General features: G+C 54.3%; 1 protein-coding gene across 1 annotated transcript in view; it reads right to left on the bottom strand.

The window, feature by feature from the left end:
- STX1A (syntaxin 1A) overlaps nucleotides 1–15,939 on the bottom strand; it is a gene marked incomplete at both ends in the record, with an annotated part of 71,812 nt that overhangs the window by 46,506 nt on the left and 9,367 nt on the right. The window contains 2 exons of the mRNA XM_082294606.1: nucleotides 9,301–9,400; nucleotides 10,549–10,626. Of these exons, the coding sequence (XP_082150732.1) occupies nucleotides 9,301–9,400; nucleotides 10,549–10,626 (178 nt within the window). The remainder of the gene's footprint in view (nucleotides 1–9,300; nucleotides 9,401–10,548; nucleotides 10,627–15,939) is intronic.

The following is a 15,939-nucleotide window of genomic DNA, read 5'->3' as shown; positions in this document are numbered from 1 at the left end:
CTGCTAGTCACACAAAGCCAAGGAGCCACGGGTCCCTTCTGCACTGAGATGCGAGCAGCAGCACCTCCAGCAGCAAGGATGGGCTGCTGCTCCACAGTCACCTCCTCACTGCCCATCATGTAACAGGCTCTGGGGTGCAACAGGGAGCACAGCCCAAAGGAGATAAAGATTTCCAGCAGCAGCAATAACACATTCCAGGAGTGCCACTAATGCCTTCAGCTAAATTAAGCCCAAAATAATTACAGAGCAGCTGATTTTGATTCTTTTTTTCATGTTGCCATGAATCACACTCCAGTTAACTGATATTTACTCTGCACTCAGTGTGTGTGGATCACCCAGTGCTGCTCAAGGTGATGGAGCAGACAATGGATGCTGGTGATCATGGAGCTGGGGTATGCAGGAGAACTGCACGGGAAAAGGGAATCTCAGATGGAATAATACAAACAAAAAAACAAAAGAAAAAGACACAGGAGCACAGGAAGAGAGGACAGAGATGTCCCAGGTACCCTCACTGCAGCGTTGGCATGATGCATACAAAGTCCATGTGTCCTATTCCTGTGGGCAGCACCCAAGGGCCGGCAGTGGGTGCCACCATGCTGGGCATGGCACAGCTGCGGGAGCCTCACACAGTGGTGGCAAAGGGAAGATGAGGAACAGCATGAGTGTTCCTGCTTCCATGGCCTGAGCATCCCTGGCACCCACGGCGTGAGCATCCCTGCATCCCAGGCCTGAGCATCCCCACACCCATGGCCTGAGCATCCCTGAATCCACAGCATGAGTGTTCCCACACCCATGGCCTGAACATCCCTAAACTCACGGCCTAGGCATCCCTGGCACTCACAGCCTGAGCATACCCACAACACGCTCACCCCTGTTCTGCCTGCACCCCATGGCACCCACTGGACCAGTGCCAGGAGGAAGTGGGCTGGTTTAGAGCTGAAGGGTGGCATTTTGCCAGCTTGTTCCCAGAGACCACAGGGAGGACTGGACTGATCACACCCTGGACAGCTGTGTCCACAAGCTGACATATGGACGAGTCCCTTGCTCACACACAAGAGGAGCCACCATGACCTGCCAGCCCTCGCTCTGTCCACATCCTTTAAACACACATTGCCTGTGGCTAGCCAAGCGCAGCACCCACCACCCAAACACAGGAAACCCCAGCCCATCCCACACAGACAGATCCCAACTTCCACAGGGAAAGTGAAGGGCAATCCAGTCTGAAAAGCTCAAGAAATGCTGACCTCCTGGAGACCTTATACACTGGGGTACCCCATCCCTTTAAAACCAGAGCCGGGGCAGGTGCTGGGGCATGGGAAGGTGGGGATTGTGCAAAGCCTACACAAAACACCTGAGCTGCTGCAGCAACCTGCCAGGATGAAGCCAGAAGGGCAAACAGCTCTTTAAGCTAAATATATTTGTTCTTGGGCTGACGCCGGTATATAAATCGATTGTAAACAGACTTGGGCTGGAAATGAGAAGACCACTGGAGGGTATGTCCTAGAGTGGCCCTTTAACAAAGATTACTGGCAGGAGAAACAGAACTCCTCCAAGATGGAGCTGGAGCAGTGTGTGCAAGGGTGACAGAAGTATCTGTGTGACACAGGGACAGGATGAAGCCACCCGAGGTAAACTGAGCACAGTGTGGCACTGCCATAAGGGCCATGGCTAGCATTAGCACTGCACTGCTAGGGATGGCCAGGCCAAGTGAGGTGTTGGAGGCAGGCGGGGAGGTCCTGGATCCCCCAGTGAGCAGAGGAACCTCCATCCCTGCACCAAACACCCCTCCAGTCTCTACACCACACACCAGGTTTGGTATAAGAGGCAGCCACAGCTGCACCGGATCTGGGTGAAAAGACAGGCTGAGAACACATTCCCTTATGGACCTGCCTGGAGGAGGGAGAAGCAGGAAGCAAAGAGGCAGGATGCTGAGAGCCACAGGGGCAGATGGCACCTGTTCCCCCGTCTCCATGAGTATCTGCTCTGCCGTGGCTCTACTGCCACACCATGCCCTTTCCACCCCACTGAGGCTGCTGGTAAGGACCATGACATCCACCTGCTGCACTGGTGTGTCCTGCAGCCTCAGTCCCACTCCAGGAGCTGCAAGAAGCAACCAGAATCATCCAGCTTCCCTAGGCCACTCATGATTTTATGTCCATCAAAGCCACTCCACATCCTGACATCCAACTAATCCAAGGGCAAAGTCTGCACTTAGGTCAGGGCAATCCCCAGTGCCAGTGCAGACTGGGGGAAGGCTGGAGAGATGAAGGGGTGGATGGAGAACACCCTGCAGAGAAGGACTGGAGGATTCTGGGGAGTGACAAATGGGACGTGACCCAGCCATGAGCACTGGCAGCACAGAAAGCCAAGTGTCTCCTGGGCTCATCCCCAGCAGTGTGGGCAGTAGGGGAGGGAGGGGATGCTCCCTCTCTGCTCCACTCTCCTGAGACACCCTGGAGCTGCCTCCACCTCTGGGGTCCCAGCACAGGACAATGGTGTTGAACTGAGGAGGGTGGAGTCAGGTTGGACATGGGGAAGAAATGTCAGACCATGAGGCCCTGGCCCAGGTTGCCCAGAGAAGCAGTGGTTGCCCCATCCCTGGAAGTGTTTAAGGCCAGATTGCACGGGGCTTGGAGCAACCTGGTCTAGTGAAAGGTGTCCCTGCCCACAGCAGAGGGCTGGAACGAGAGGAGCTTTAAGGTCCCTTCCAGCCCAAGCCACTCTATGAATGTATCCCTCCTTCAGGCCAGACTGCCTGGGCAGGGGCAGCTCCCAGCTCCATTAAGGCTACAGATGGAGGGTGAGAGCAGAAGATGAATAGGGGAGGACATGCTGCTTTTGCTTTCTCCCCAGATCCCTCGCTCTGCTGGGACCACACTTGCTTCATCTTCAAAGTCTGATGAAGTCTGGGCTGTCTCTGATTTCCCATCCAAGGGAAGCTGGGAGAGGGTGAAGGAGCAAAGAGAAGACAGCAGAACAAAGTCAGGCTGAAACCTTCACCTGTCCTCTCCACTGCTCCCCCCCAAAAGGAGCATCACACAGTCCTGAGCCTGCAGCCTCCAACACAGCACTACTGCAACTCCTGGTCTTCAAGAAAGTCTCCTCCCTGCCCTCATGCGACCAGGCACCGGAAGGAAAGTAGCCCCAGAAAACCACTGCACAGTGGGAAGTGGAGCTGAGAGGGCAGAAGGCCATGTCTGAGGGGGGCAGCTCCAGCAGGAACCTGCCCCAGCCTCGCCCCTCCAGCAGCACCAGAGTAGCAGCTCCTCGGAGTACATTGGGCTTCCTGCTGGGACACACACTGAAAGGATGTGCTGAGAGGTGAGGTTGTGTTTACAAGACAGCACGGAGCCAGCTGAGAGGGGTCCAGCCAGCACCTCGGCACCCAGACAGCTCCAAATTGTCTTTTTGGCACAGGCCAGTGCTACCTCAACAGCATCAGACAGAAGTGAGCAGCTACAGCTTGTCTCCTCGCCCACCTGACACATCTCTCCACCAGAAAATGGTCTGCTAGGACTAATAGAGGCCACTCTCCAAGGAACTCCCAGCAGCCAAGAGAGACTGAACAAAGTCACCCAGGCGCTGCACCCTGGTGTCCAATGCCACCACCCTGAGCCTGCACAGCTGAAATTATGAAGCTGGAGGTCAAGTGCCCATGGAAGTGAACCTCCCCTTCTGTCCTGGTGCAGCTGTAATGGACCTACTTCCAGGTCTGAAATATTTATTGTGTCTCCCAAAGCCTGCGGAGATGGGCTGAGCTGACAGGCTGAGAGACATGACTTGGGATTTGAGGATTTACGTTCCCAGAGGCAATTCATTGAGCAAACAGCCTTCGTTACATAACACAGCTCTGGAGAGCCATGGAGCATGGCCAGTGGAGGGATGCAATGCTCAGAGAAGAGGAATGGCAAAAAAGCCCTTCCTGACCACTCCAGGAAAAAAACAAATGTGATTTCACTCCTTGCCAGCTGGAATGCCACCCAAAGCCACCTCCTCTGGGATGCGGCCTGGACGAAGGACCAAGTAGAAGTAGCTGCTTCCAGCACCAGCAGCAACAACAATCACAGCACTCACTGGGAAGGATTTTAGGAATGGGTTTACCAGGAGCCGTGACTCAAATCTGGAGCAGCACAGCGGTGACCCCAACCAAAGGAGGAACACAGTCCCTCAGCTTCTCCAAGCCCACCCCAGTCCCACCACAACACCGCCCAGCTGGGTGGGGAGACCTTCCTGGTGCCCCTGCAGCCGGATCCAAACCTGCTGGAGCCGCGGGCTGTCACCTCACTGGCCCAGCGGCAAAGCCAGCCAGCTAGCCAGCCAGCTGCCCATCCACTGGGCTCCAAAATAAGCCCAGGCAGCAGTGGCAAGGCAGATCCACGAACAGTCTGTGCAGCCAGAAGAGGGATCAGCAGGAAGGGAGGGATCAGCCCTTCCTTGAGACATGCACTTCTGCACGCCAGGCAGGTGGGTAAATCCAGGTCTCACACAGACACCTGGACCTCACCTTCTCCTGCAAATGAAGGACACCAAGGGCTTGCATTTGCCTAAGCACAGCCATTTAAGAAGCAGATTCCAGTGGGACTGTACCCATGGAGTCCCTCTCTTCTATTACTGACCCTGAGAAAGCAGCTATTCACCAGCAGCCACTACACATCTCTCCATCCATCCCTCCCTCCACTCAGTGTTCCAACAGCAACGCCAATCACTGCACATCCATTTCCCACACTACCAGCCCAGCTCTGCCCCAGTCTAAAGCACCACTTCAAAGTTCTCCAGTTCCAGGAGGGACATGCTGGTGGTGTTTAATAAGCTTGTATCTTTGACAGAGAAGCAACACCCACACCAAACCAAGCTGCACAGCACATGTGCCTCCAGACAAGGATGAGAAGTCTGTGACCTTCTCTTGTTTCCTGGAGGAACATTTCCTATTATCTTGCAGTGAAGGTTCCACATGATGCTAAAGTACTTAGAGATCACTAAGAAATAAGCAAGGTGCTGTTCCAGAGGGGACCAGCAGCATCCCAAATCCCTGCAGAGAGCAATATCTTGCCCTGATGGCCATCCCAGGTGTCACTCCTTGCCATGTTAAAGAGCAAACCCGAGTGAGCGCATCCCAAAACTAGCCTCTCACAACCTACATTTCAATGTCCTTTGGCTCCATCCCCCTCCCGTGCCTCATGGGAACTTGTTTATGGATTTCCAAATTAATCTCAATAAATTCAAAGCCCTGGGTTACAAATAGCCTTTGCATTAATGAGCAGGTTCTCTGTGGGTTCAGGAACACATGATGGTGGGGATGAGGCTGCCAGCACAGACAATGACCTGGCAGAGCAGGTCCAGAGGTGGCCACCAAAATGGTCCAAGGGCTGGGACAAGGGGCAGTGGGGTCAGATTGGACATGGAGAAGAAATGTCAGACTGTGTGGGTGGTGAGGGGCTGGCAAAGGTTGCCCAGAGAAGTTGTGGCTGCCCCATCCCTGGAAGTGTTCCAGGGCAGATTTGACAGGGCTTGGAGCAAGTGGTCCACTGTTCTAGATTTAAGGTGTCCCTGCCTATGGCAGGGAGGTGGAACTGGATGATCTTTGAAGGTCCCTTCCAACCCAAAGCACTCTGTGATTCTGAGTCTATCCACCTCTGAGCCCTACCATACCTCCTGGACACACCACAATGCTACAAATCACTAATTTCAGATTAATGTGTGTCTTCCTGTCCAAAAAGTTCTTGGTATGACAAACTGAATTCTCTACAATACCAAGGTGTTGGGGTTTTAGGAGCTCTCCTGGTTTATGTTTGGTTGGGTTTTTTTTCTGTTAAAGGAATTTCCCCCATACATGTTGCTAGGGGAACAAATGGCTGGGTACTTAAGGAAAACAAAAGAGCTGGCTACTTTTTTTGTTTCACCTGGGTGTGTAGTCAGTCGGTCTCGGCCTGCTTTCTTCGGCTGCTTTTCCTTCTGCTGGAGAAGCACCAGGATCCCCAGCCCACCTTCCCTGCCCTGCTGGGAGCCGGGCTGTGACCGCCCTGCCCCGCCGCTGCTTCGAGCCTTCGCTGCGTTGTAGCCCTGCTTGCCCTGCCTGCCCAGACCTCCGGGGGGTTCCCCGCTTGGATACACCTCGTCTGCCAGCCGGGATTTGTGCTCCTCCCTGCCGTTCCAGCCTGCTGTTCTCGAGGGTCCGGCCGGACACTGGGATCGGCTGCCCAGGGGTTTGTGAAGCCTTTGTTCCATCCCTTCCCGGGATCCCGGGATCGGCTGCCCAGGGGTTTGTGAAGCCTTTGTCCCATCCCTTCCCGGGATCCCGGGATCGGCTGCCCAGGGGTTTGTGAAGCCTTTGTTCCATCCCTTCCCGGGATCCCGGGATCGGCTGCCCAGGGGTTTGTGAAGCCTTTGTTCCATCCCTTCCCGGGATCCCGGGATCGGCTGCCCAGGGGTTTGTGAAGCCTTTGTTCCATCCCTTCCCGGGATCCCGGGATCGGCTGCCCAGGGGTTTGTGAAGCCTTTGTTCCATCCCTTCCCGGGATCCCGGGATCAGCTGCCCAGGGGTTTGTGAAGCCTTTGTTCCATCCCTTCCCGGGATCCCGGGATCGGCTGCCCAGGGGTTTGTGAAGCCTTTGTCCCATCCCTTCCCGGGATCCCGGGATCGGCTGCCCAGGGGTTTGTGAAGCCTTTGTTCCATCCCTTCCCGGGATCCCGGGATCGGCTGCCCAGGGGTTTGTGAAGCCTTTGTTCCATCCCTTCCCGGGATCCCGGGATCGGCTGCCCAGGGGTTTGGGAAGCCTTTGTCCCATCCCTTCCCGGGATCCCGGGATTGGCTGCCCAGGGGTTTGTGAAGCCTTTGTTCCATCCCTTCCCGGGATCCCGGGATCGGCTGCCCAGGGGTTTGTGAAGCCTTTGTTCCATCCCTTCCCGGGATCCCGGGATCGGCTGCCCAGGGGTTTGTGAAGCCTTTGTTCCATCCCTTCCCGGGATCCCGGGATCGGCTGCCCAGGGGTTTGTGAAGCCTTTGTTCCATCCCTTCCCGGGATCCCGGGATCGGCTGCCCAGGGGTTTGTGAAGCTCCTTTGTTCCATCCCTTCCCGGGATCCCGGGATCGGCTGCCCAGGGGTTTGTGAAGCCTTTGTTCCATCCCTTCCCGGGATCCCGGGATCGGCTGCCCAGGGGTTTGTGAAGCCTTTGTCCCATCCCTTCCCGGGATCCCGGGATCGGCTGCCCAGGGGTTTGTGAAGCCTTTGTTCCATCCCTTCCCGGGATCCCGGGATCGGCTGCCCAGGGGTTTGTGAAGCCTTTGTCCCATCCCTTCCCGGGATCCCAGGCCGCCAGTGCCGCGTGCTCCCCGAGCTCGCTCCGGAGCGCCCCCTGCAGCCGCGGGGGAACCATCGCACCTGCCCTGCTCACCGGGAGCCGCCAGCGCCCCTGCCGGCTGCGAGCGGAACTGCACCCGAGGGGAAAGGGCCCGACAGCCGAGAAGGCTGGCACTGGGTTTGGGATTGTTTGCTGTCACTGCCAGAGTTACTGTTGTTTGTTTGACTGGTTATACACATATAGATATATAATAGTAAAGAACTGTTATTCCTGTTTCTCATATCTTTGCCTAAAAGCCCCCTGGATTTCAAAATTATAATAACTCGTAGGGAAGGGGGGTTTCATCTGCCATTCCAAGGGGGGGTCCTGCCTTCCTTAGCAGACGCCTGTCTTTCAAACCAAGACACAAGGCAAAGTAACACTGTAAAACAAAACCAGGAGCACTTCCAATGTCCTGGATGCTTCTGGAAGTCATGGGAATGTCACCACATCCTGTTCACTGCAGATCTCAGACTTTTAAATAGACTATTATGCTTTTAGGCCATGAGTGCCCTTTGCAGCCCCAAGTGGACCCCGTGCCACTGCAGCAGCCAAGAGCACAGCAGTGACAGCTCTTTTCTGAACACCCCCAAACAGGAACACTGCAACATCTTACAGTGAAAGCACAAGAGCCTGGAGGATGATTGAGCAACAGCCTGAGACATGTGAATTCCCTTGAGAAAATCCCTCACTTCCATTCTTGGCCAAGGAAATTTTAGCTGAGGAGCAGCTGCCAGGAGAGGGGAGTCTGAGACAATTAAGGAAGGGCCAGTCCTTTCAAGTAATTACAGTATCTACTGATTTGACATAGGGCTGGACATAGGGCAGTGGGTGTGGGGGCACCCTCCTGGGACCTCTAGGAACAATTCCACAAGCAGACATGGAATTCCACTGGGCAAATGAGAAGTGGATGGAAGGAGGATAGATGACCAGAGAGAGACCTGGTCTCAGCTTTCCAGCCTCTAAGCACTGGGAGCACGAGCAGGGCTCAGCCCACAGAAGCAACACCTTTGCCAAAATGAGGTCTGCCAGTGGCCCAGAGCCATCCTGCAGGGTCAAATCTCCAGCACCCAACACCCCTGTGACACCAGCACCACGATGGAGGTGGGCAAAGGAGAGCCACCTGGGCTCACTGCTACACTGAAGGCAGAGCTTGAGGCAGCAGAGCTGTTCCAGTGACTCCTGGGCAGAGTCCAGCCCCACTCTGCAGGGCTCAACCCTGCTCTCCCTACACAGCTCAGCCCTCAGAACCACCCATTCCACAGCAAGGAAGGGTTTTGCAGACACTGAAGCTGGAAAGCCTCTGCTGACCTCACCGCCCCCACAACCAGCTCCTCTGGCTCCCCTGGGAGAGCACTGTTCCCACCTGGGAACAGGAGACCACAGCATAGCGTATGCAGTTCTAACTCTGCCAGATCCTCCAGGCACCCAAATGTTGCCATCTCTTGGGTGCTCAAATCCCTAACTCCAGCTCCTGGCAGCAAACCTCTTCTTTGGAAGACAAGACTGAGGAAGACAGAGGTCTGGAAGGGATAGACTCTTTGACCAGCCAGCAACAAACTGTCCCCAGGACAGAGATGAAAGGTCCCAAGTGCCCATCTCTGGCTCAAAGAGAAGCTGTAACATATCTGGGCCAAGTAGGTGACACTAGGTCTGTTCTGCCCTATCCACGGACTTTCCCAGGCAGCCAGGGCAAGACAACAGCCAACCACCACAAAAACAGCCGCTTGCTCTTCCCAGCCTCCACACTGCCCCGTACTTTCAGAAATTCCCTTCTGGCAGCCTCACTGGACTCTCACCACCTCTCCAGGTCTCAAAGCCACCAGTCACCAGGCAGGTCCAAGCTCTCCCTCACCATTCAGCCATGGCCACCTGCAGACATAGGGAATTGTGCCTGGCTCCAGCCACCCCATCAGTGAAGCCATGTGCCCACAGGGCACACGGAGCTCACGGCTCACTCACTTTCATCAGGGTTGGGTGAAGCGAGAATGGCACTGTGCTTCCTTTTCACTTCTTCCACATTCTCCGAAATTTTATCAATGAAGCCTCGAATTTCTTCCACCTGTGGAGTGAGACAACAAGACAGGTGGTCTGTGACAGACCTGGACTTTTATAAAGTGAAGGGATTATTACACCCTATTTCAAAGCAACCACGACATGTCTGAACCACATCAGACATCCTCCTGGATAAATATTTACCATCTGGAAACTATATGACCACTGAGGAATCAGACCTTCTTCATCCCACCAGCCAGCTCTGAGTCACGGCAGTTTAATACAGACTGTATGTCCTGTATTCTTTGTGATGCACTGAGAAACTTTTGGGATTTATATAAATCAGCATCAGATCTATTCCCAGACTGCCCCTCTGGCAGAATGCTGCTGAGGCTGCATAAACCAGGCTGGTAGCAGCTCAGTCCCCCATGGCTCCTTGCTCCATAAAAAGCTTCAGAAATGCCCAGTTTGATCCTCACCCCCTATTCCAGGGAGGCCACATTTTCCAAAAGATCCATTCTGGCATTTTCCCTGCACTTCTGTACTACAGGAAGACACCAGCATTGCCAAGAGGGGAAACCTCTCCTGTGCTCTCTGCCTGCCAGGCTGCTTACCCTCTAATTCAGTCTTCTCCTTCAGCTCAGACCACCCCTTTGCTCATCTTCCTCCACTTGCACATCAGATTTATCCCAGTTCCCACTCCATTGCCTGCACAGATCCATTTTAACACCCCCCACACACATGCCATGCTAAGGGTGTGCTAAAAATCCGCATGCAGATCTTACAGCCACCCACATGCCAGAAGACAACCTCTTGTTTGGGAACAGGAGGCACAAAATTAAATCAATCCCATGCAGAGACTGCTGCTCTGCAGAGGTGCTCTGGGGGAAGGCCTGAGAGCTGTGTGTGAGGCTCCCCTGCTCCCATCACCTGGGCAACAGCCTCGCTGGGTTCTGGAGGAGCAGGGGGAGCAGGAAAGCATCCATAGGGCAGCACAGCCTCAGGTCTGCAGGGAAGCCAGGTTCCTGATGCTCAGCACTCAGCATAACCCTGAGCATCAACTGAGCAGCACCAGCCAGGGCAGGACCCTCAGACCCATCCCAAGCACTGCTCCCCAGTGGCAGTGGGAAGCCTGGACCATCCACAACCTGCCTTGGTGCTAGCAGAAAGGTCTGAAGCAGCTTCAAAGCTGCATGGGAGGAACAAACCTCTCACCTGCTCAAAGAACTCATCCATGAAGCGATCCCGGTCCACGCTGACGGTGACTTCATCATCGTCGTCACTGTCCTTTGCCTGCAACAACACAGAGGAAAAGAGGCATCAACAAGTGCTTGCTGCAGAGTTCACGGCTCTATTTCAGGAGCTTCTCAAGGGCATCTTCCCCTTCTCCTGTGCTCACTTGCTCAAAGGAGCTGGGGCAAACACTAGCCAAAGTGAAGGACACCCCAGGCACTGACACTCCAAGCTCCCACGACTCTGAGAGAGCAGAGAGCTAAACATTGAGCAGTAAGGTATGGCCAAAACACCATGGCAGCCAGCGCCCCGTGGTACGACCTCTGCAGGGAGCATAGGACACAGCTAAGGACACCCCACAATCATGGAGTGGGAACTTCAAGAGCGCCCTCAGTCCTGTGTGAGCACACCGGCTCTGCAAGGAGCAGGAACGGGAAACACCACAGATTCCACCATGGGAAACACCAGGGATGCTGCAATGGGAAAGCATGAGGAATGTCACGATGGGAAATACAAGGGATGCTGCGACTGGAAAAACATGAGGGATGCTATGATGGGAAAGCACGAGGGATACTGTAACAGGAAAGCATGAAAGATGCTGTGATGGGAAACACAAGGGATGCTGAGACGAGAGAATACAAGGAATGCTGTGATAGGTAACATGAGTGATGTTGCAATGGCAAACACCAGGGATGCTCCCATGGGAAAACACCAGGTATGCCACCATGGGAAACATAAGGGATGCTGCTATGGGATACATCAGGAATGCTGCCACAAGAAACACTACAAATGCTGCTATGGGAAAGCACAAGGGATGCTGCCATGGGAAAGCATGAGGGATGCTGTGATGGGAAAACATGAGGGATGCTGCCATGGGAAACACAAGGAATGCTGCCATGGGAGAAAGCATGGGTGATGCCATGATGGGAAAACACGAGGGATGCTGTGATGGGAAACATGAGGGATACTGCCACAGGAAAGCATGAGGGAAGCTGCAATGGGAAACATGAGGGAAGCTGCAATGGGAAATGAGAGATGCTGCAATGGGAAAACATGAGGAATGCCACGTCGGGAAGACATAAGGGATGCCATGGTGGTAAAAACAAGGAATGCTGCCACATGGGAAAACACAAGGGATGCTGTAATGGGAAACATGAGGGATGTTGTGATGGGAAAATGAAAGTAGTGCTGCAGAGTACAGGAAAGGTGGGAGCAAACAGGTAATACAGCAGAACTAGTAAAGTCACAGCAGGCAAATGAGGGGTTGTCCTTGTCTGCAGAAGCATGTGTGTCACTGTCACCAGAGATGAAAACACCTCCTGCCCCAGAAAGGCAGGAGATGCAAGCTCTCGATGGAAGGAAAAATTACAGTCCTCCACATAAGGAGACATTTAAAAGATTTATTATCCAAAGCAGCTACACAACAGAGGGAAATGGAAAATTAACAGGGTGGAAAAGTTTCTTCTTACTCCATCTTTACAAGAGAGAAGAAGCCAGTGGAATGGAGATATAAGGCAGGACTGCCTCCGCTCATCTCATAATGATTGCACTTTTTGCAGACACATCACCCCATGGCCCCTCTGCACTCTGCAGAGAGGTAGCCACTACCAGATCTCCAGAGAGATCCCTCTTACATTGAAATAAGCCAGATGAAATATCTATCCTATCCCCTAAAATTCCCTTTCCACCCTACAGTGACTGATTTGGGTGGTATCATCCAGAGGAAACCTCAGCTTTCAGCCTTCCCACCACTTTGTGGCACTTTTTGCCTGGGTAACTCACTCACGCAGTTATCCCATTCATGGTTATCCAGAGCCTTTGTGATCAGAGAGCTGCCACAATTCTGGTGAAAATCTCACCTGACAAGGAAAAGCAGGCATGGTGCTGCTCTTACCCATCACTCTGTGGGCACAGAAAACTGTGCCCTAAAATCTGAAATTGTTCCCATTTGCAGCACCACAGCCACTCAGGCCATGAGCTGCTGGCACAGTGAGGCTGGGGCATGGCCAAAGCTGCCAGCCTGGGAATGGGTTGGTACATTTAAATCCCTCTAGTTATGGTGACTCCACCACTGCCCTGCATGGCCTGTTCCTGGGTTTGACAACCCCTTCTGTGAAGACATTTTTCCTAATATCCAAACTAAACCTCCCCTGGAGCAATGTGAGGCCATTTCCTCTTGTCCTGTCACTTGATAACCTGGGAAAAGAGAGTGACCCTCAACTGGCCCCACCCTCCTGTCAGGGAGTTGTAGAGAGTTAAGAAGGTTCCCTCTAAGCCTCCTTTTCTCCAGGCTGAGCCCCCCCTGGCCCCTCAGCTGCTCCTGGTGCTCCAGACCCTTCCCCAGCTCTGTTCCCTTCTCTGGACATGCTTCAGCCCCTCATCATGTTCCTTTTCCAGGGGCCCAAAACTGACCCCATGATTTGAAATGCCTCAGCAGTGCCCTGCCCAGGGGATGGTCACTGCCCTGGTCCCACTGGCTACAGAGGTGCTGGTACAAGCCAGGGCTGTACAATCCCTGCAGCAGGCACTGCCCTCTGCATCAGGCAGAACCAGCTTCTTCTCTGAAGCTTTTTGCTTTCAAAATTCAGCAGTTTGCTCACAGCAGGTCCACACTACCTCTCCCATTCCCTTCAGCCATCACAGTCTGGCATCGAGAGCCAAAGCACAGCTCAGGCTTTGGGCAGAGCTGGATACACGACCACATACAACACTTCCCACATCTCCCTGGAGTCAAGGGCAGGATTTGGCTGCAGGCTCTTTTAAATCCTTCCTGCACGCCAGTGCCACCAGACAGCCCAGTCCCTCCCCCTGTCATCACTGCTCCAGCCTTGGAGCAAAACCGTCTGAGCACAGTGACAGCTGCCACCCTCCAGTCCCAACCCCGGTGGCATTCCTTCAGCCAGCAGCAAGCCTGGCTGTAAGCTCAGGTCCACTTGGGGTCAACAACTGGTTCCAGAGCAATGCCCACAAATGCTCCGTTGCTCCCAGAGCATCCCAAGCACTCCCCCAGCACCCACAGCACATGGGCAGGCTCACCATCAAGGAGGTCACAAAGAACCATATCCTAAAGCTAGGAATACAGATACACAGAAATACAACTACCATCCATGTTCACATTCCATTTCACATATCACGCATGCCTGCTTGGCTTGTGCTTGATTTTAAGCATCAACAGCTTTTAAGCATCACACACTTTGGTGGGTGGTACCGAGAGCCCATTGGATGGGCAATTACAACAGACCCCCAGCTACACCCCCCAGGATCTTGGATAATGCCAAGATCCCGGGGACACACACTGTGAGTGATGGAAGACGCACTCGATAATGCAAACACTGCCCTGGACACGTCGTCAGGTCAGGGGATCTTTCTTCCCCCCACCCTGCTAAGCCTCTCCATGTCAGGGACAAGGACACCCACACCAGCCCCCACAGATGGAGGGATGTATGTCCTGCCTTCAGCTCCTGCCACCTCACCATGCACCCAATAGGATTGTCATCTACAGGGAGTCAAAGGAAAGGGGGCTGAGAGCACCCTGTGGAGATGGATCAGGGGATTCTGGTGGGTGACAAACGGGACATGACCCGGCCATGAGCACTGGCAGCACAGAAAGCCAAGTGTCTCCTGGGCTCATCCCCAGCAGTGTGGGCAGCAGGGGAGGGAGGGGATGCTCCCCCTCTGCTCTGCTCTCCTGAGACACCCTGGAGCTGCCTCCACCTCTGGGGTCCCAGCACAGGACAATGGTGTTAAACTGAGGAGGGTGGAGTCAGGTTGGACATGGGGAAGAAATGTCAGTCCATGAGGGTGGTGAGGCCCTGGCACAAGTTGCCCAGAGAAGCAGTGGCTGCCCCAACCCTGGAAGTGTCCAAGGCCAGGTTGGACGGGGCTTGGAGCAACCTGGACTCAGTGGAAGGTGTCCCTGCCCATGGCAGGGAGGTGGAACTGGATGGGAAGCACCAGTCAGCCTCTGCAGCCCTGTACAGAAAAACGCACCTTCAGCACACCTTCCTCACAACCCTAGCCAGCTTTTCGTGCCATCATTCTGGCAGGATCTCAATTTGCCATAATTCTGAGCCCCTTTTTGAAGCCTGTGAGCAGAGCATTCCCACTGTTAATTTTAAATGCAGGCTTGTACGGCAACCAGGCAGGCCAGGGACTGGCAGCAGAGGAAGAGCAGCAGGAAAGCAGGGCACCTGCCAAGATACTCCTCTCTCCTTGTCACCTCTTGCTTGTCCCTTCCACATCCAAAACAGGCCTGGCTCATTGCCCAAAGGATGCCACATTCCTGCCTAATCCTATCCCTGCTGCCAACTGGACCCCATACCCAGAAATCCTGAAGAAAGGGGACCCACCACCCATGGAAGGGTTTCTGCCAAAGCTACACACAGCCTTGTCAGAGGCACTCTTGGCTGAGGGTAGCCCACTCCTGGGAGCACAGAGGCTGATGGACAGGCAGAGAGATGTTATTTAGGGCAGGCACTGGAGAGGAGGAGCAGCACAGAGCCCAGCCAGAAGCCCTGTGAAGAGGAAATTACACAGATGGAGCCTGCTGGTCAGGAGGGCACATGTCACTTGTCACTCCGGGCTGGAGAAGGGCACCATCTGTCCAACACACGTCACTGGAAACACCCTCGGTGCCACACTGCCTCTGACCCCTGGTGTCAGGCAGATCATCCCACCCCACCACCCCGAGCCCCTGAGCCAGGAAGCAGCAGCTACATCCACTAATGGGTGACTTGGACTGGAACTGGAGGAGATGCCACTGGGAGAACAGCTCACAGGATGCAGGGCACTGATGGATCAGCTGCTCCTACCATCTCCCTCCACTCTGGCCCTCACTGCTCTACCCCAAGCTTGAGGTGTCTCCCCATGATTAATTCTAGTACAAAAGTAGGTACGAGACCAAAACTTTCCAAAGGAAACAAAAAGCATCACACAGCCAACAGTGTTTTGGCTTCACACAATCCAGCTGTGAGCATCCCAGGTTTCCAAAGTCACATGGAAAGCTCCTGTCTCAGTCAAACCTACCAGCAAGTGCTGCTCAGCACAAGCAGCAAACAATTCCCCAGCTCGGGAACTCCCCATGTTGGGCACACCATCCTCCCAGTGCCCCTCCACTTCTGCCTCAGGCACTGTCAGGCAGCACCAGAGACCCAGGGCTTCCAGGTTTTTTTCCCCCACACAGGGTAGGTGAGGATAACCCTTCTTTTGCAAGGTATTTATTTCTCCAGTCTGCCAGAGGCCAAGCAGTGGCTCCATGTGGGCACCACACCAGCAGCTGGGATGGCTCTGGGAGCCACTGCCTCTTCAGTGCCACTGAGCAGCAGGAGCTAGATGGGGAGGGCAGGTCAGTCAGAGCTCCTCGAGCAGCTTTCA

The sequence above is a fragment of the Coloeus monedula genome, assembly GCF_965178545.1.
Source record: "Coloeus monedula genome assembly, chromosome: 20".
Lineage (NCBI taxonomy): Eukaryota > Metazoa > Chordata > Aves > Passeriformes > Corvidae > Coloeus > Coloeus monedula.
Note: the sequence above shows the minus strand (reverse complement) of the source record. Positions and strands in the feature narration are given on the sequence as shown.